Source organism: Convolutriloba macropyga, chromosome 1, assembly GCF_964194025.1.
Source record: "Convolutriloba macropyga chromosome 1, txConMacr16.3, whole genome shotgun sequence".
Taxonomy (NCBI): Eukaryota; Metazoa; Xenacoelomorpha; order Acoela; family Convolutidae; genus Convolutriloba; species Convolutriloba macropyga.
The window spans coordinates 36,624,398-36,643,854 of record NC_134468.1 but is presented as its reverse complement, the minus strand read 5'-3'; the positions used below and the strand labels follow the sequence as shown (position 1 = coordinate 36,643,854).

General features: G+C 37.0%; 2 protein-coding genes across 2 annotated transcripts in view; one reads left to right on the top strand and one right to left on the bottom strand.

Annotated features, from left to right (window-relative positions):
• Nucleotides 1–4,692, top strand: part of LOC142348628 (uncharacterized) — a 28,424-nt gene extending 23,732 nt beyond the window's left edge. Inside the window, exons 3-4 of the mRNA XM_075400040.1 lie at nt 3,275–3,562; nt 4,471–4,692. Of these exons, the coding sequence (XP_075256155.1) occupies nt 3,275–3,562; nt 4,471–4,590 (408 nt within the window). The 3' untranslated portion in view covers nt 4,591–4,692. The remainder of the gene's footprint in view (nt 1–3,274; nt 3,563–4,470) is intronic.
• Nucleotides 4,693–10,741: 6,049 nt separating this feature from the next.
• Nucleotides 10,742–16,387, bottom strand: LOC142339815 (uncharacterized). The gene is made up of 3 exons (XM_075390141.1): nt 15,249–16,387; nt 11,490–14,432; nt 10,742–10,778 (listed from the first exon to the last, which is right to left on the bottom strand). The coding sequence occupies exons 1-3, from the start codon at nt 16,385–16,387 to the stop codon at nt 10,742–10,744; spliced, it is 4,119 nt and encodes a 1,372-aa protein (XP_075246256.1).
• Between the last annotated feature and the right edge of the window lie 3,070 nt (nt 16,388–19,457).

Genomic DNA, 19,457 nt, shown 5'->3' with positions numbered 1-19,457 from the left:
ATTCTGGAAGTTCAAAAATCACTCAGGTATTTGAGCGTTCCCTGTTTGAAGAGTTTGCTCAATTCACAGTATAAAATGTAATATTTCAGTAAGTATTGCTATGCATGGTATGAATTTGGCGAAAAATTAATTAAACTTTGTTGATACAAAAATATTCAAAGTTCAAAGATAGTAGAGGGCAAAAACCAGTTTCTTTTGTACGAAGAATTTGTTGAATGAGGTACAAAAATGTAATTACTACAAGAATTCATAGCAATAACCGCTAGAAATGTAAATTTTTGGTGTAAAGTTTAATTTCAGATCTTGAATTAATGCACAATTTTTATCCAATCAGTTTTCAAGTACTGGGATAAAACTAGACGAATTTTACCCCCTTTAATTCTATAATTAAGATTGAACTTTAATACTAGCACTCGCGGGACTTGCAGCCATCACACGAGCTCAGAATTTGAAGAAAAAATGGGTATAGATTAGTTAGACATTGAAAACAACACGCAATCAATCCTGCTCGAATTGTTTGCCTTTAAAAGATGATGAAAAAAGTAGGAACATAGCCGGCAGATTGCCAGAAAATAGCCGCAATAGATTCGTAGATCGGCAGTCAAAAAACAGTAAAAGGACAGACCAAAAAAATTCGTCTTTTCGTTGAAGGCTGATCTGTTATATTTTGATTAAAGATCTGTATAAATTATTGCTGCCTCTATTAGCTGATCTCAAATAACCTTCATTTAGAGTGAAACACACCCATTTGACCTTATCTCTTTGACTTAAATTAAATAAAAGTCAATTTCAAAGTGAGGAAGTCATTTTTGTGAGTGAGGTAAGTCAAGTGTGACCAAAAATTTAATCACGCGCATGAACAAAAAATCTCGCTCCATTAAGAGCAAAAAATGACGTCACACATGCAATTCAGTTAAAATTGCATGAACGAATGAACAAAAAGTGGCTGTGACGTCATATGGTCGTAACAAAAATCATGACGACGAAATAAAAAAACATAGCCGGAAGAATTCCGGAAGCGACTCGAAGCACCAAAACTTCACAAAAAGCTGAAGCCATTACCTTTTGTATTAAACCAATAACTCATTACCTCCCCGGGTCTGATCTAAAAATCGGTGAAATTGAAATCACTGTCACCAAGAGAAAGAAAACGCAGCAAAATTCTATTATTGAAAACGTTTGGTAACGTTAAAAAATTCTGAAATTTTTAGGATGGTCAAAAAACTGATAGCCTGACAAAGCTGACAGGGCCATCAATTGCCCTCAGATAATTATTGATTCTAATCACAAAAAGATCGCGAAAGCAAACGGCAGATAAAAACTTTTCAAAAAAGACAGGAAAGTCAAAATTATTCAAAAAAGAGTGCTCAAACTTAAGAATCAGAGAACCACTATAATTAGATTTCTAATCACGGCAATTAAGACAAAAATAATACATGATTCTTCCTTGTTGTATATATGCTAGACAACATGATTTCATACTAATTCAAAAATTAAAATAATCATAGAAAAACAAAAGCAACAGAATAATATTCAAAGGCAAAAAATCGTCAAAAAACAATACCAAGCCCGGAAGAAAATTGCAATGAATAGTAATAAGTAGAAATGTTGGAATTGACTTTCTAGCAAACTCCCAGTACTGCCTTATTTTGAATTAAATCAATTGCAAACCGAAAAAACCAAGATCTAAGAAAAAGCTGAAATCATTCAATTTTTTAACAACTGAAAAAATCAATACAACGAATATAAAAGTAGGTGCCAGGACAAAACTAGAATGATACAAACGAGAATGTGAAGAATATGGACACAATGTTAGGAACACCGTAACAAAAAGACCAATTCATGATTTTTGAAAGTTAAAAATCAAATTTAAAAAAATCAAGAAAAACGAGTACATTTCATTGATCAGCATTCGAGACATAGAAAAGACAACGAGTCATTCGAGAAAAAAATCCAACTTGCTGAAGAGAATAAAACAAGAAAAAGCAGAATTCAGACATGCAAAACAATGAAACATTTTGCAAAAAAGTGGTCAAAAAATATTTAAGACTGCATTTATGAAAAAAATTTGAACCAAAATTTACACCAAAAAATGATTGAATTTTTATTGAAACAAAATTAAAGTCCCTCATGCTCCCCAAAATACTATTTTTGTAATTAAAAGCAAAATACAAACAAAAAACTGAAAAAAAATTGGCAAAAAACTACGAAAATCGGATTAGCAAATGCACAATTTTATGAAACAAAATTACACCGAGGTAGAAAGAGGCATTGAGTATATGAATTATCAAAGGGAAGTTGCCATATTAACTGATTTTTGACAAAAAACAGCTAAAAGATCCAAAAATGAAGAAATTAATAGAAAAAAGCCAAAAATTAACTAAAAAATCAAGAAATATGTGCCAATTTTACATTTGAAACGCAATCTCTGGCTATGCAAAATACTGTGCTATCAATTTCCGGGGTTTTTATTTCTTCAACATAGCATCGATTAAAAATGATTTCTACAAAAAAACCAAATTACAAGCAAAAAAACTAGGCCACTTAGACAAAAAAACGGCTAAAAACGGTTATCTATATGTGCCATTCAGTCAAAAACTACTTTTCAATGTCAAAAAGTCATTCACTAAATGCAGCGCATGATCAAAAAACTTCTCTCGCTCAGAAAAAATTAGTTCACACTGCAAGTTTACTCGCTTTCGCTTTTAGGTCAAAACATCGTCTGAACAAATAGTACTTCCGGTAAAAAAAAACCTTAAGAAAACCAATACTCCTCTTCGAGTCGTAAAAAAAACCAAGAGAAGGCCAATAATAGCCCCAGCTATCGCTGTGCGGCTATTAAAAATGAAACTGAAACAGCAGTGTTAAGCCCAGGCTAACCATATGTATGAGTTTTTGTACTCTAGTAAATCAATACACCACTCCTATCTTTTTCTAATGAAATTGTCCTGTTTTGAGAAGAATAGTACTCTGAAATAAGTGGAAAAAATAACAAACTTCTATTTGAGAAACATTGCCACCGTCGTTGATTTCAAGTTAAACGTGATATCAAGGTTCTGTTGGCTGAAGCCAAGTAACTTATACAGGGGACAATTTGAGGCCATTAAGAACACTTTTAGACTGCGTTTGTCTCCATGGCCAATTTGAAACTACTCGTTAATTTTGTTTGTTTTCTAAATGAAACTGCAAAATTTTGTTAGCTGATCTAAACCCTATAAGTACGCGCAAAATTTAAAACTGATTTATCAAGATTTGAAACTGTCCCGTTTTTCAGGCTGAAGAACCAGAAGTTAGTGAGTCTGCACCCACATCTGGATCTGTTGGTGATGGATCGGGGTCCACAGCAGAAGGAGACGCAGCAGCACTCGCCACCGGGGGAGACGCAGGACTGCCCGGTATTAAGGAGGAGGACGAGCCAGCGGACGAAGCAGCTGCAGCTGCTGCCCTGGCAGCCGCTGCAGAAGGAGCCAGTGCAGACACTCAGCCTCCTCCCCCAGTAGATCCAGTGGCTGCAGAAGGCGGTGGTAACCAGGTGTCAGAACAGAATGCGGAGGCAGAACCGGTAAGGGATGCAGAAACAGATCTGAAATTTCAAATTGTTGGAGCTGTTGTAACATTGGTTGAGAATTAAAGCCAAAGAAGTAAGTTATATAGAACGGACCATTAACGGCGAACCATGTATCTACCAAATAGACCCGGATACCTCAACCCAAAAACTCCAAAAATGTTATATGGTTGATTCATAGTGCACGCTTATGCGAAAGATGAAGAGGTTGCTCGTTAAGGATTGGCAAAGACTTCAGGTTAAGGCTTGTTTGCTGCCAAGTAAGTACAAACGGAGGTAGTTGGCTGCATTAAGCTACGATAGCTTAAAATGATAAAGATTTATTGATCATGAATCGAGTGAGAAAAATGGTTATCTTGCAAGACGCTGGCAGAAATCTTGCAGGATAAGCATTCGAAATCAAGTGAGCTACAAATTCCAAACAGGATGGTATTGATGTCAGGATAAGGCAGATTGATGGATAGTAGTTATAAACTGAGGACCTGATCTACTAGAGGCCTCCTTGCACTATAGTGACAGTGCAGTAATCATAGTGTGAGAACTGGCGTTTGGCAGAATGCCCTAAAATGAAATTTAGAGCCGAATAGTTTTGTGGATTTGATTGGTCGATCCCAAAGTCATTACTTTAAAGGCAATTTTTAAAAAATATATATAGATACAAATGTGTAACGAAGGTGTAACGGTGTTTGCAACTCCCTTGCCAACCCCTCCCCCCGGCAATTTAATTTCTTTCATTTCTTCTAAGTAAATTTAAAATAGTCATATTGTTTGGCCAACAAAACATAACCATTCGGCTCTGATTCTCATTTTTTCTCATTCGAGTCTGCGTCCATTTTCGTGTAATTCCTAGCTTGGTAAAAACCATGCTGATATATTTTGAGTTGATAAACCCAGTGGTCTTTTAGAACGAAGGAGAAGAGACGGCTGCACCTGCACCAGTCGAAGATGAAACAGCACCACCAACAACCGATGCACCAGAAGAAACCCCAGCTGCTGCCCCCGAAGAGGAACCCCCAGCCGAATAACCCGTAGCAGTGTTATAACTAGCTGTCCAAATTTTCACTCTTGATGTCAATTTTTAAGAAATCCATCTGCAAATTTAAATCAAATCTCTTGTTTCCTTAGAAGATCCATATTAGCATATTAGGGGGAGAAACTGAGCAACGTTACATTAGGTCTGTGTTTTTGCGCATCAATTAATCATATCTATTGAGTAAATATCAGATTTTTGGCTCACTGCCTAATAACCAGAACAAAAATAGCGATATCTCTGTTTGCGAGCCGAGAAATTGTAGGATTCCCGCGTCCAGATTGTTTCAAATTTCAAAGCTTGAAGCTTAGAAAATATATTTTTCAACGATAGAAGACATGGAACGGAATGTGAAACTTTGGGATTAAGGAAACGTTTTCACTATTGACCCTACCAAAAACTCAGTTGTCGCTAAGCCATAAGCATAAGGAACCATCTTGATTATAACAATTTTAATATCGAACTATTGAAAACCAGGACACCCTAAAAACTCGTTAAAGGAGGACATATGACTTTTTGAAAAAGTTTTTCCCGAAAATCTTAGGCCACAAAATTATTTTTCAAACAACTGTCAGATTTTTGCAATTGGCTCTATCTCAATCTCAATAAATTGCTGAATAATGGTTCTCTAAACGCCTTAAAATACTGCACGTTTATGCGATTCACCTTTCATTGAAGTTGCCAGAAAACTTCAATTCATAATAAGGACAGTTTCTAGCTAATCAGTTCTAAAACTTGACCAAGGAGGCTTGTCAATGTGCGTTCGCCCGAGCTCCTAGCTCCCTTAATGTTCTCTCCCGAGCTCCCTAAGGTTCCGACCCGAGCTCATCTTCATTTTTGACTTAATTGTCAACCAAAGGAAGAGATAACAAAAACAGATGTTTGAGTTCAAAAAATTGTTACACAACCTAACTACTAATTGAATTACATAATGACATGCCTCATTATAGCGCCAACGAGATTTGAGATCTAGCATTAAAGAGACCACGAGAAAAAAACAACAAAATAAGCAAAAACAAAAATCTGACGGTAAAAACTCAAAACCTAAACTTGAAAGCACCTAGTAACAAAGTGAATATGCAGTCAGATAAAACCTTAATTGCATAAATTTACTTTTTCCTAATTATACAGCAGATTGATTGAAATTTTCTTTAATGAGATTAGGTAAGAAGTCGACAAAAAGAACGGATAATGAGGAGAAGTTCAAAAATTATTCAACATTCTTTAAACCAAGAAATTAGCTTTTAACGAAAAAATACTTGATAATTTTAATAAAAGTCATTACAAAACCAAGAGGACCTGTTTTTGTTTAGACTCGGCCATAGAAACTTATTAAAGATGCAAAAAAACACAAAAAATTAAAAACGATTTATGAAAACAAAAATTATTGATATCATTAAAATCATTAGCTGTTATCTGAATAATGTATTTTTATTCAATTATTGATTATACTAATTCAGCTAACCGAATTACTCCGAAAGATTAAATAAACTCACTTGGGCCACATTTGAAAACCAATGGGATCTGTTATTAGGCGATTGTGCTGAAAGAAGAGGAAAAAGAAACACAAGAATTGACCGCTCGAAAAACGTTTATGAAAACGCATTTTGTCCAACAAACAAAACGTCAGTGACGACATAATATCAGATGATATGTTATTGTTTGAAATGCAAGAATTTGGATGGGACCTCTCAATGATGAAAATAAGTTACAAGTGGACGAAAAGAAAAACGTTAATAAGTTAAAGAAAAACGAAATAAGTTACAAGTTGACCTTTGATATCATAAAATTTGAGACTATGCGCTGTAAACTAACTGCTCCGAGACTCATCTTTCATTCAAACTTCAATTAGAAGCTTATGAGACCGTTTCTGCAATTTAGGGCTACGTAAAGAAGAAAAAATTGCAAAAATAGCAATTTCATGAAAAAAATTGAGCGAAAAAATCGTCGAAGGCATTAAAAATGATCTTTTCAGTGCAAATTTCTCTATCTTCTATTAATTTTTTGACGGAAATGGGATACTTTTTTTGCAGTATGAGTTCAGAAAACAACGATTATAATCAAATACATTAGAACCACCAAATTTTTGAGGAAACTCGTAGTATCAACGCCATTAAAACCATTAGCTTTCAACGGAAGACAATAAGTACGCTTAATCATGCCTCAATGGGACAGAGACGATATTTGTCATTCATAAGTTATCAATAAGACCTTACAACAGGTCAATGACTATTAAAACAACAACAATTACAGCAAAAATCAAAAATTCAGTAGAAAAGTGCGAGTGTCGAAGCAATTTAAACCTTAAGCTCTTCTCTGAAAACTTTATCTATGATCCATTGAACGTCTTGCGTTAGACGATCGGTACCCTCAGTATCAGGATAATGTGATAAGATTTGAAAAGTAACCAAAAATAAGAGAAAATATCCAAAAAATGAAAAAAAATTTATAAAAATTCTCGTTTTTGAAGTCGTAGAACTAATAGGTAGAAAACAAAACTGCTAATTCCAATAGTTTTTGGTTGCAGTGGAAAATCAGGGGGGCTGTCAATACAAAGGCTGACTAAAAATCAATCACGAAAAAAGTTTAAGATTGGTTAATTTTCAAAAATATGTTCCGAAAAATTATTTTTTAGGTCTCAACAGCCATTGAATTCAAAAGATTTCAACAGTAGTCAATAAATATGCTGAGATATGTCCTGATGGGAGGACAACTTATTTTATTATACATAGTTAATCAATATGACATGACAATAAGTTTTATGACTACGAAAACAACAACAACAACAACAGGCAAAAAACAAAAAAATTAATAGCAAAGTGCTAGAAAGTGTCGAAGCCATTGAAACCATTAGCTTTTCGCTGAAAATTTAATCTATGATCAATTGAATGTCTTCTCTAAGCAAATGGGAGCCACCAAGATCAGGATAAATTGATAAGATTTCAGAAGGTACCAGTACTACAAAAATATCCAAAGAAAATTATAAAGTTTTTTTTGAAATCTTGATGCATTGAAGTCATATAACCAATAGTTACAAGATAAAACCAATAACCAGAATAATTTTGGTTGCTATGGAAAATATGGAGGTCCTGTCATCACTTAAACTGACTTACAGTTCATGAATATAAGCTCTTGATTGGTTAATGTTAAAAAATTCTCGGAAATTTATCTTTTAAGCCTTAATAGTCATTAGCAGGGCTTTAAATGAGGTTTATCAAAAATGGGACCTCAATGTGAATTGTGACTAATCTCTAGGTGACTTAAGAAACGAAAAATGAAAAATTCTCTAAAAATTTTCTCAAAAAGAATTCGAATTTTTTTATTGTGAAATTCCCTATGAGACCAGAACTGGTCTTTTTATCGCCTTTAGTCTTTTAGGAAGACAAAAAGGATTCAATTTGTGGCGTGAACTGAATTTCTGAAATACTATTTTTTTATAGAAAATATCTTAATGTGAAGAAAAATTACACAAAAATTGATCAAAATCATGCCAAATATCCCGTGTTCACATAAAACTTCAATCCTCGATAACTTCTCGGAAAAAAGGAATTTCAAAATCTTTTTAATTTTGATTTCTACGCTGGACGAGTTTTTCAATGATACTACTCACATTTCTCTACGATGGATATATCGATCGGCCAAAATAGTTTGAACAAAAAAACCATTTGAGTATAAAATTCTTCCCACCACAGGTGTTTCGGAACAATTAGTTACAATAAAGATTTCCTTAAAACTTTTCGAGATGACCTTATACTTTTAATTATTGTCTGCTTTCAATTAAGTGGCATTAATTTTGCTTTTTCAATACATTCCATTTCTCATTTATTGAATGTCTGAATTGATATTTTCAGCAAAGGACTCATAACTTACCGCACCGCTTATTTTTCTAATAAGTGGAGATTTTATGTATTTCGAAAATGTATTCTCCATTAGTTGTCACGGTAATTTTTCCTGTCTATATTACACCGAATTTAAAAAGTAATCTAAATCTGACCTGAAATACTCCTTCCCATTTACAAAGAGTGTAATGCATAATTCACTGACTAAGCTAGTTAAAATTTTTTGAAGACCATTTGGAAAGTTTTTCGGCCTAATAATAAAATTAGGTTCCTATTTTTTTTGTTTAAAGAAGCGAAAATATTCTTTTTTCAACTTTTTTAAATTCTTTTAAAAACAGAACATAATACAGGCTGTGTGAACACTATTCATTAACATATACGCTCATTTCCAAAAGTTTTCCTTTGAGTATGATTAGCTTTCAAAATAATTCTTATTTTTTCACAAGTAATAGAATTGTAGACTAACAAGGCAACTTCTCTCTGAACAAGTGCTTGTAATGCCTGATAAAAAGATAAGCGGTAAAAATTCAAAACTGCATTAGATTTATTTACCTTCCTCTTGGAGTTGCAGTTTGCAGAAATTTTTTCCCAAATCGCAAAATTTTCCTCCCAAAATGAGGTCCCCAGACTGAAATTACCTCTGATCATATCCAAAAGCACTCAACGCGATAACTCACTTGCGACAAGTCTCAAATGCACTCGAAAGTCACTTTGATGAGACCCACAAGAGCTTTGTGATCAGACGAACTAGAGCTTTGTGGTTAGACCCAAGTGCATTCGAGGACGTCTCATATAAGACTATCCTTCGCTCTAAATTTTTTCAGATCCTATTATCAAAACTAGCTCAGATCAGGCCTACTGGCGTTCAAAAACTTCTTTGATCAGACCACCCTGCTCTCAAAGCCGTTCCTAAATCAGACTCAATTACGCTTGAAGCCGTCACTGATCACAGTTAAGTACGCTCAATATGACCTTTGATCAGACTCAACCCAGTGAAACAAAAATTAATACCCATTGCCATGTCATGCAAGGTCTTGATAACCCTTGCAAAACTTGAGACATCTTGCCAAGATCTTGATAGATAAATATTTCGTGCAACACTTTGATAAGATATTGACAAGATCTTATTGAGATATGTCAAGAAATTTTCTTGGCGTAACTTGACAAGATCTTGATAAATCTTGAAGCATAGAAATTTTTATTTGTAAGCAATATGGAGTGAGGTGGTGGAACCGGGAAAAAAGACAAAAATTGGCCATGACCAGACATTCCAGGCAAAATTTTAACCAGAACTCGAAATAGTGAGAATTAGGGCGATGCAAAGCGTGTATGTCTCAACTTTGTAACGATATGCAAGTATGATTCGACAACACGACGACTCGACGTAACACAATTTTAACCCAAAAAACGCGATTATGTTCAGACAGAAAAAAACATTGTCATAAGCTCAAATCTCGCATAGTCCCACAAAGTCAAAAATAGACACAGTCTGTGCAGTTAAAAAATCCTTTTGCGACAGTCAAAAATGTGTTATATGAACCAATAACGGCTGAATCCTAATTGTGAAAATTTTTAGTAATCAGATTTTTTATGTCATTTTACAAGTTTTTAGATTTTTTTTGGAACCTTAGTGGGGGCCTTCATGGTGGCAGTCCTAGACATACAGAGCTAGCATCTAGTTAACAATTTTATTATACTGGAAAAAACGGCTCATTTGTTGGTTAATAAACTAACGGGAGCAGTATTTTCCAACATTCTTGATAATTCTTGATAATTCTGTCCAATTCTTGATAATTCTTGCTTAATCTTATGATTTCCTGCTACCTCTTGTTTTTGGGTGCTATTGAATTTTGAATACTTGATATATCGTGCCAAGTTATGGTTAATCTTCTTGGAAATCTTGCCAAGATCTTGGTTCTTGACAGCCATGCAAATAACTTGCAAGTTCGTACATATCTTGATATTTTCTTTCTAAATACCATGGCAACATCTTGGCAGGATTTACCAAGATTAAGTATGTTTCTTATAAAGTTGTACCAAGTTTCAGTTCACAGGGAAGCTCAAAAGCGTTCGAATCCGCCTATGAATAGAGTCAAGTGTGAAGTCGCCCAGACCATGTAATTTCGAGCGCAGAAAGCACAGTTGTGTGCACTACTGAGTCTAAGCAGAGTTGATTCCGGCGTGGGACCTCAACCTGGGTTACCGTTTACAATAAAGTCAAACAAATATAACCTAATTTAAAGAGAAAAGATATGTGTGCTTAGAAGTAACAGTGTGATTAATAAAACTGATATGAAAGGAAAATCGTTAGCAACTGTTGAGTACATTGATCTCTGACAAATTTCTGCAAATTCACAACTTTGTTTCATCAGTGCTTACACGCCGAAAAATTGACATTTTTTCTGTCATTTTTGTCACATCGAAACTAGCAGAGCATCAACAAATATTTGGGCTATATTTGTCGAAAGAACACAGCAGACTAAGCGGCTTTCGCGATGAAAATTTCCTTTCCTTTAGAAATAAAAGCTTTGTAGACAATATACTTGCAATAAAAGCACTAAAATTCCAAATTCTTTCGTGTCTATTTTTTCTTAAATCCTGTTGTGGAGTCCGTCTTTATAATATCTTAATATAGCGTTATAAATTTATCTGTTGCCAAATCTGAGGAAATCTAAAGTGTTCTATATATATATATATATATGGGAACAAGTTCTCTAGTCAAAAGATTTTATTGAGTAAAGGTTTTTGTTACAGTTTTTTTGATGATTACATATTTGCGGGTAACCGTTTTCAAGGACTTGAGTCAAGTTTTCATGCGCTTGACTTGATTGTTTCACAACAAGCTCCAAGCAGAACAAGGGGCCAGCAACACGTTTGGACATGTCGTCGAAGAGCGGGTAACCCAAGTTGCCTAGAAACCGTTACGTGAAAAAAAAAACTATAAAAACGTGGCTAATCAGCCAAAACGCGTGCGAGTGCGGAAACGGGGCGAACGAACGTACCGTAAGCCGTTTTTACCTTCACCACACGGTGTTGTCCATCTCGTCCAGGGTACACCTCCAACACACGCCCAAGAGGCCAAATTCCACGAGGAGTCATGTCTTTCAGGATCCAGACAACATCATTAACTTTAAGTGGCGACTGGTTGTTCTCATTCCATTTTGATCTCTTGAGTAGTGTCGGTAGGTATTCTTTGACAAGTCGCTTCCAGAAGTGGTTCATCATCTGTTGCAGATTTCGCCATGTCCTGAAGCTGGCTGGAGTCTGGCTGTCAAATTTTCCTGGTGGCAGAGAGTTGAATGGACGACTAATCAAAAAGTGGTTAGGTGTGAGAGGCATCTCGTTATCGGGAAGATCAGCGACATTTGTGAGAGGTCTTGAATTCAAGATGGCTTCGCTCTCCGCCAGTATTGTTTGGAATACGTCAAGTGAGAGTCGTTTTGAGCCTAGAATGATAAGCAGCGTTTCTTTCGCTGTCTGTATCAAGCGCTCCCAAACACCGCCAAAGTGGGGGCCATAGGGCGGGTTGAATTTCCAAGTCGTGTTTGTAGCAGCAAGAGCCTTGTAAATTTTGTCGTTGTCCAGGCTCTTTACACTTTTCTTCAGCTCTTCTGACGCTCCGATGAATGTCTTTCCATTATCACTGTACAGCAGTTCTTGTTGACATCGTCTACTGGTGAAACGTCGAAATGCATTTAGGAAAGTATCGGTGTTGAGATCTGGGCAGCTTTCAAGGTGGACTGCTCTCGCGATCAAGCACGTGAAAATCAAACCATAATGTTTTTCAAGATTTCCTTTTGTGTCCTCTATATAAAATGGTCCAAAGAAGTCGATACCACTATTGAAAAACGGGAATTGTGTTGCGGCTGATGGGAAGCGGAAAGCGGGAAGAGGAGCCATGATCGGTTGTATGTTCTCTGCATTAAATCTTCTGCATAAAAAACAGCGAAACTTTATGCTAAGTAGACACTTTCGCAAGCCAAAAACGTGGTATCGTTGCTGAACAAACGCTTTGACGGGTTCTGTTCCCTGATGAATGCATATGCGATGAGCGTGTTCTAGGTACAAACGTGTGATTGTGTCTTTCGCATGCAGAATAATTGGACACTTTTCTATTTCAAGTGAATCAGGAGCAAATTGAAGTCTTCCACATGAACGGAGTATACCGTTTTGATCGAGGATTGGGATCAAAGACCGTAGTTTGCATTTACTGTGGGGCTTGAGGCCCCTTTTTAATGATGAAACTGCCGTGTGAAATGAGTTCTCTTGAGAATTTCTGATCAAGTGCTTCCGAGATAGATCAATGTCATCGGTTGTGTACTGTTGTTTGCTGTCACGAAGTTTCTTTGCTCTGAACAGTAAGTTAAAGACAGTGGCTAAAGTGAGTAGCATTTTCGTCCAAGACGAAAAACGTGCTGGGTCTATGATTGGCTCTGGAACATTTGAAGCTGTATGTGCTGTGGTTGCTACGACAGCAGGTTTCGAAGGTACAGCCTGGTTACTGATTTGCTCTGATGATGACAGAAACTCTGGAGGTTGCAACCATTTGAGAGATATTTCACGTGGATCTAGGCCACGAGTGCCAAGGTCGGCTGGATTGTTCAATGTGGAAATATGTCTCCATTGTTTTGTTTTGGTTGATGCTGCAATTTCTCTGAATCGGTTCGCAATATATACAGGTTGTTTTTTGGAAGATGCAATCCAATCAAGGACTACCTGACTATCAGTCCAGAATTGAGTTTTGTTAATTGCGAAAGAGGATTCTGTCACGATTGTAGAATGTAGCCTAACTCCAATTACTGCAGCTTCGAGTTCAAGTTTGGGTACGCTTGTTTGCTTTAATGGAGCAACTTTACATTTTCCAATCAGGAAACAAGTTTCTGTTATCTCTGAATGGTTGTGTGTTATTCGCAGGTACGCTACGGCTGCCATTGCAGCTGTTGAGGCATCAACAAATATGTGTAATTCAGCACTACTCTCAGAGTAACGAAGACTTGTTAGTGTTCTGGTAAGATGTACTTCAGGCATTTCGATGTATGAATATAGTATTTTCTGAAGTCTTCTGCGTATTTGTATGGGTAGTGGTTCGTCCCACTTTTTCCCAAGTTTCCAAATTTCTTGGAGAAGTATTTTGAAACGGATTGTCAAAGGTGACAGTATGCCGAGGGGGTCAAATATCGAGCATACAAGGCTAAAGATTTTCCTCTGAGTATACTCAATTGCGTCCGTTGAAAAATCTGTTAGCGGTTTCATCATGAGGGTGTCACTTTTCAGATTCCACTTCTGTCCAAGGACTCTGAAAATTTCACTTTTTTCTTCAATGTCATGTGTTGGTATGTTTTTCAGAACATCGGGTTCATTAGAAACAAATTTTGTGAGTCGGAAGCCACCTTCCTGGAGACTCTGAATCGTTTGCTGAACTGTTTTAGTGGCATTCGTTACCGTATCATGGGACTGGATGTAATCATCCATATAAAAGTGACTTTTGACGGCTCTGACTGCTTCGGGATATTTATCTCCGTTATTATCAACGCAATGATTCAAAACATAAATTGCGCAGGATGGGGAGCAGGTAGCGCCAAAAATTAGTCTTGTAAACTGATACTGTTGGATTTCATCGTCGTTTATCCACAGGAAACGAAGGGCTGACTGGTCAGTTTGGTTGATAGCAATTTCCATGAACATGCCTTCGATGTCCGCGAGGACTGCAATTTGATTTTCACGAAAGCGCATAAGGACTCCTAGTAGGCTTTTAAGTAGGTCAGGACCTGTTAACAAGTTGCTGTTTAGTGATTGTCCGCGGAACTTAGAGGCAGCGTTTGCGACGCGCCGAACCTTGCCGGGCTTGTTAGGATTCTCAACTGGGTGATGTGGGAGATACCAGATTCGATCTGGTGGTGGATCTTGCATCTCAACTGGTTTAACGTAGTTTTTCTCCAAGTCAGTTTGCAGAGTTTTCATATAATTATCACGAAGTTGAGGATTACGCTCGAGTCGCCTATTCAAGCTTTTGACTTGACTGAGGGCAGAAAAATAATTATTTTCCAAATTTGAGTTTTCTTTCCAAGGCAATTTAATTTCAAATCTTTGTCCATTGAAATTAATTGAGTCTTTCATTATCTGGAAAAATTTTTGATCAAGAGGAGACGAAGGCTTGCTGTCTGGTTGAATTCCTTCGGATTCAATTCTCCAGAACTGTTGAACTAGTTCGTCTAGCTCGGGTTCGTCCATTCGATTTCTTGAAACTTGAAAGACGAAGGCTTTGTTTGGCAGATTGGAGGATTTAGGATGGTTGTTTGTGCAACAATTTTCGTATTCACCGGCTAGTGTCCAACCTAATTTAGTTTTGACACCAAACGGTTGATGTTGATTTCCTTGAATGACATGAGTGGGATAGGTGAATGCAAAGGCGTTAACACCAAGGAGAGCGCCGATTTTGCCATCGGCAATATAAGGAAAGTGAAAATGGCGTAGGTTGTTAAATGCATAGCAAATTTGATTCAATTGGAAAACATTTGCGGCACTGACATTTAAAGATGGTGTGCTGTATGCTCGAGAGAGTTCAAAGGAAATTTTTGATGATTTGTAAGGAGTAATGGTGACTGGCTCATTTATTTTAGAGAGAGTCATGTTATTTTCAGTGTTAAGGAACTGAAGAGGAACTGATTGTTGAGATTCGCAAGGAAGCTCAAGATATTCTGAAATCGCATCGAGAACAAAACTAAATTGACTACCAGGATCAATTAAGGCATATGTATCGAAGGCTTTATTTCCTTTGAGAATGGAAACGGGGATGAGTTGAAGCTGCTCATACCAGTTTTTTGGTGCATCGGGACTCTGGTTGATGCTAAAAGACTGATTGGTACTGCTTCCATTTAGGTTTCGTCTTTGAGGGTTGGTTTGGTTTTGAACGTTGAAGGATTGCCCGTAGCGGCTGTTTGAATTCTTATTCTGCAGGCCTTTTGTCTGAGAATTATTGATCGTATTTTTAACCGCTGTCTTGTTGTTTGACGAAACAGTAGGCTGAGGTTTTTGTGCGTTTTCTGTTGAAAAAGCTGCTGTTGGTCGTTTGATTTGTTTTGCTGGGTCATGCAATGTTGTATGATGAAAACCACTGCATACTTGGCATCGTTTAGTCGACGGACATGTCTTTTTGTGGTGTTTATTGCTAAGACAACTTGTACACAAACTGTTTTTGCTAACAATGCTGTATCTCTCACTAGGAGGACAAAGCTGGTATTCAGGGCAAACTGCAAGGCTGTGATTACTTTTGCATTTTTCGCAAGATCTGTTTGCGGTGAAACTCTTCGGAGAAGAATTGGTTGACTGCGGCTGCAGACTCTGTTGCAATTGATGCTTTTGGTTCCTATCCTGATTATCAACTAGAGAGTTTAAAGGTTGTGATGTAAAGTTTCTGTTAGCTGTACCAGCGTTGAAGTTTGAGCTTCCAAACTTTTTCGAATTGGGGAATGTGTTTCTTATGGGGTTTTCCCGGTTAACTTTATCATAAACTTGAGCTTGAAGCTCTAACCACTGTTGGAATTCTGCAAGTGATGCGTCTGAGCGGAACTGAGTGAGACAGTGCTCGGTCCACTTGAGGATGAGGTTGTGTGGAACCTTTTCTTTGGCTTTTTTCAGTAGCGTTGTTGATTGAAGGTCTGCTATAAAACCAAGGTACTGGAATGCCTGAACAAGTCTTTTCAAAAAGGACGAAAAGGCAATAAAACTTTGCTTGTTCTGATGATTGACTTGCCAGTTTTCTAGTTGGTTGATAAAGGCATTAACCACGATGGTTCGGTCACCGAAGTGATTTATCAGCTCGTTTAAGGCTGTCTGGTAATACGACGGGTCGCAAGAATACGCGTGTATCAAGTCTTTGGCTTTTCCTGACACAGAATTCTGTAGATACGTTATTCGGTGTGTATCTGTGATTGATGTGTTATGGTGGATCATACTGTAGAAATTGTTAATCCATTCATGGAAGTGCAGAGGATCTCCATTAAAATTTTGTAACTTTAGTGGAGGTAATTTAATAGAATGTTTATAATCAAGATTAGTCAATTGTGTAACGGGGTTGAAATTAGCATTTGATGCACTGGCGTGTGAGTTGTTCACAATTAAATTGCTGGGCTCTTTGTTTGAGTGAAAAATTTAGTCTTGTTTTGCGTTGCTCTGTGTCTGTGAGTCAACGAAATTTGGTACATTTGCACCAAAGGGCATTGAAGATGCTGGAAAGTCAGGGGCAGTTTGATTTTGATAATTGTGCAAATTGTTAGGCAAAACTGTTGGTTGTGAGCGAAGTTGAGCCACAGGTTTTTCGTTCGTTTGTTTCTGAGTGTAACTTTGAGTAGGAAGTGATGAAAATTGCATAGCAGTTTTATTAGGAAACTGATTGTGGTTTTGTGGAAACAAACTGTTATTAAGCTGCTGAAACAGTTGAGGATTCTGTTGTTCAGAAGGGAGAACAACATTTTTTTGTTGGGCTACTTTCTCAGCATGCGTGGCATATGTGTACTGCGGATTTTGTAATGTAATTGAATGTTTCCCGCAACAACATTTGATTGATTTTTTGTTGGCTGCGGGCAACTATTCGCATTTGTTGGAAATTGAGTGGGGTACTGCCTTCCTGAGTTAAAGTTCTTGCTTGGGCTGCAATCAGTTTCTTGAGCAAAAGCTTGTAATGAATGCTGTTGAATAACAGGATTTGATTTGCCTTTGTTATATCTAGCAATTTGTTCCTTTTGGGTATCATGACAATCTTGATTTGATGTTTGAAATATGAATCTATTTTCAGTCACTGGTTTTGAGAAAAAATGCTCAGTAATGCTGACCTTAGGGATATTTGACGCACAATAATCCGATTTAGCTGTAATACTGTCGCTTGAAATGCTCAGGTTAGTTATAGGCGGCAAAAGGTTTATCAAATGGTTTTCATTTGCTTCACTGTTGTCGATAGTGATCGGGGCTGTGTGGAGAGTGTAGGGTGGCAAGCTTGTTTGGTTATTAGGGTTGATAGTGGCATATTGAATGTCATCAGTTGCACTATTAAAGACAAGTGTATCATGGGCTTGTGTGAAAGGATTGTGAACGTGGTTATCAGTTCCTGTAAAATTATGTTCTTGCTGACTGATTTCCAAGTTTTGCATTTCTGTTGGTCTTTGGTGAGCGCCAAGAACACGTCCGAAGTTTATTTGTGGAACACTTGACGGTTGAAGAAAAAGTGTTGGTCTTCCTGGTCGAGGTGGGATAGCGGGAGGCTGAATTGGGTTGGCTGGGCTGCTTTTCTGTTGTTCCAGGTTACATGGGAGCTGTTTGTCTTCATTGATGTCTATTGAGACGGGCGTAGATTGGTGAGATCGGTTTTCTCTGCTTGAGACCATGCTGATATCATCTCTGATCCGTTGGGAGGACTGGCTCAGTTGACCATCATCGTCCAAAAGATCAACTTGCAACTGTAGTTCGTTAAGACGGTTGATTAGTTTGGTTTGTCTGCTCAGAATTGATGTTGCTGTATTCTGATGAGGCTGCTGCTTCATCACGTTCTGCGACATCTCCTTGAGTTCCTTTTCGTTTGCTTTGGTTCGTTCAATCAGCAGAGACAAGGATCGAAAACTCTTTCTTTGCTGAATGGTTTTTTCCAAAAGGTCGAGCTGGTTTTTCATGGCCATTTCTGTCGCTTTAAACATGTTGATGGCAAATTGGCATTCAGAAGTGATCTGTTTAGACATCTTGCTGCTTGTTGTGTTCTGTTGACCGCGTTTGTTGCTGTTGTAGACGTGACGTTGAAATTCTTTATTGAAGGTAAAAAACGGCTTAAAGAACCGGAGCGACGCAAATTATGATGTAAAAGTTGTCTAAGGTTTGAATGCTAATGATCCTAGTTTTTTCTTGTTCAAAAATTCAGCGACGCAACTTTTCTCAACAACAGATGTCCTAGGGTGTGTGTTTTGCTTGCTAAATCTAGCTTTTTAGCACTAAAAACAAATTTGAAATTTTTTCCGAACGTTCGCGCGCTTTAGTCGACTTTTGTTCAACAGACCCAAATAATTGCTTGTTTTTTATTAAAAAAACACAAGTTTTGCTTAAATAGCTGGCTTTGACTGTTTCAACTAATGTGTTTGGCTACTCGGTTTGACAGGAAACTTGTGCTTTGCTACAATTATGCAGTTGAAACGATATTAGAACAGAACCCGTATAATTGTTACATTAAATTAATTTTTTCTTGTAAAATTTTAAACCTGATAAAAGTTCTCAACAAATAGCTAATGATCCACCACCAGACCTGAGAACTACCGGAAAAACTCACTTATTTCCCTAACCCTAACCGTAAAACCTTAGCGATTAAAATCTGACAGACCTTTCCGTAAATTTATAGGAAGCAAATTTCTTTTTGTTTCTTTTCAAGGAGTTCTTTTTTTGAGGGCTAAAACCTGAGAACTTGTTTTAAATGCGATGCGTGTAGGCAACAAGGGCTACGAGAAGAACACAAAAGGTTGAAGAACTGTAATAAACCACAAGAAGCTTGAAAACTTTGTAGAAATTGTAACTTTCTTCTTTTCTGAAAACTTTTCTTTTCTCCAACTCTGTGTTAATTTGAGTGATCTCGTAGTGCTTTTAGTGCCCACCAAAACCATGACACTAGACCAAGTTTTCGCATATGGCTAGATTTTCAAAGAATTGATTGAGATGACGTCTGAGATCTCTTTGTGAAAAGGAATCCGTTTTGATGTTGAAAAAAAAATCAAAGATTGGTAACTTCTGAAACCGTTATTTTCTTCTTCTCAGTATGGTAACGTCTGAAACCATAGGGCTAAGGGACTTCGCAGACGGCAACGTCTGAGACCGTGGACTTCTGCAAAAAATAGGTTTCTTTCAAAAAACAATTTTTGCTCTTTTTTGTTTTTTGCTAGGTATGGCAAGATTTTTTCAGTTATTTTTGACAAATAAAGTTTTTTCGCTAATTTCTGTTGAGAACAAAAAACTCACAGGAGAATTTAAGGGACGTTTTTTGGATTTTGATAAT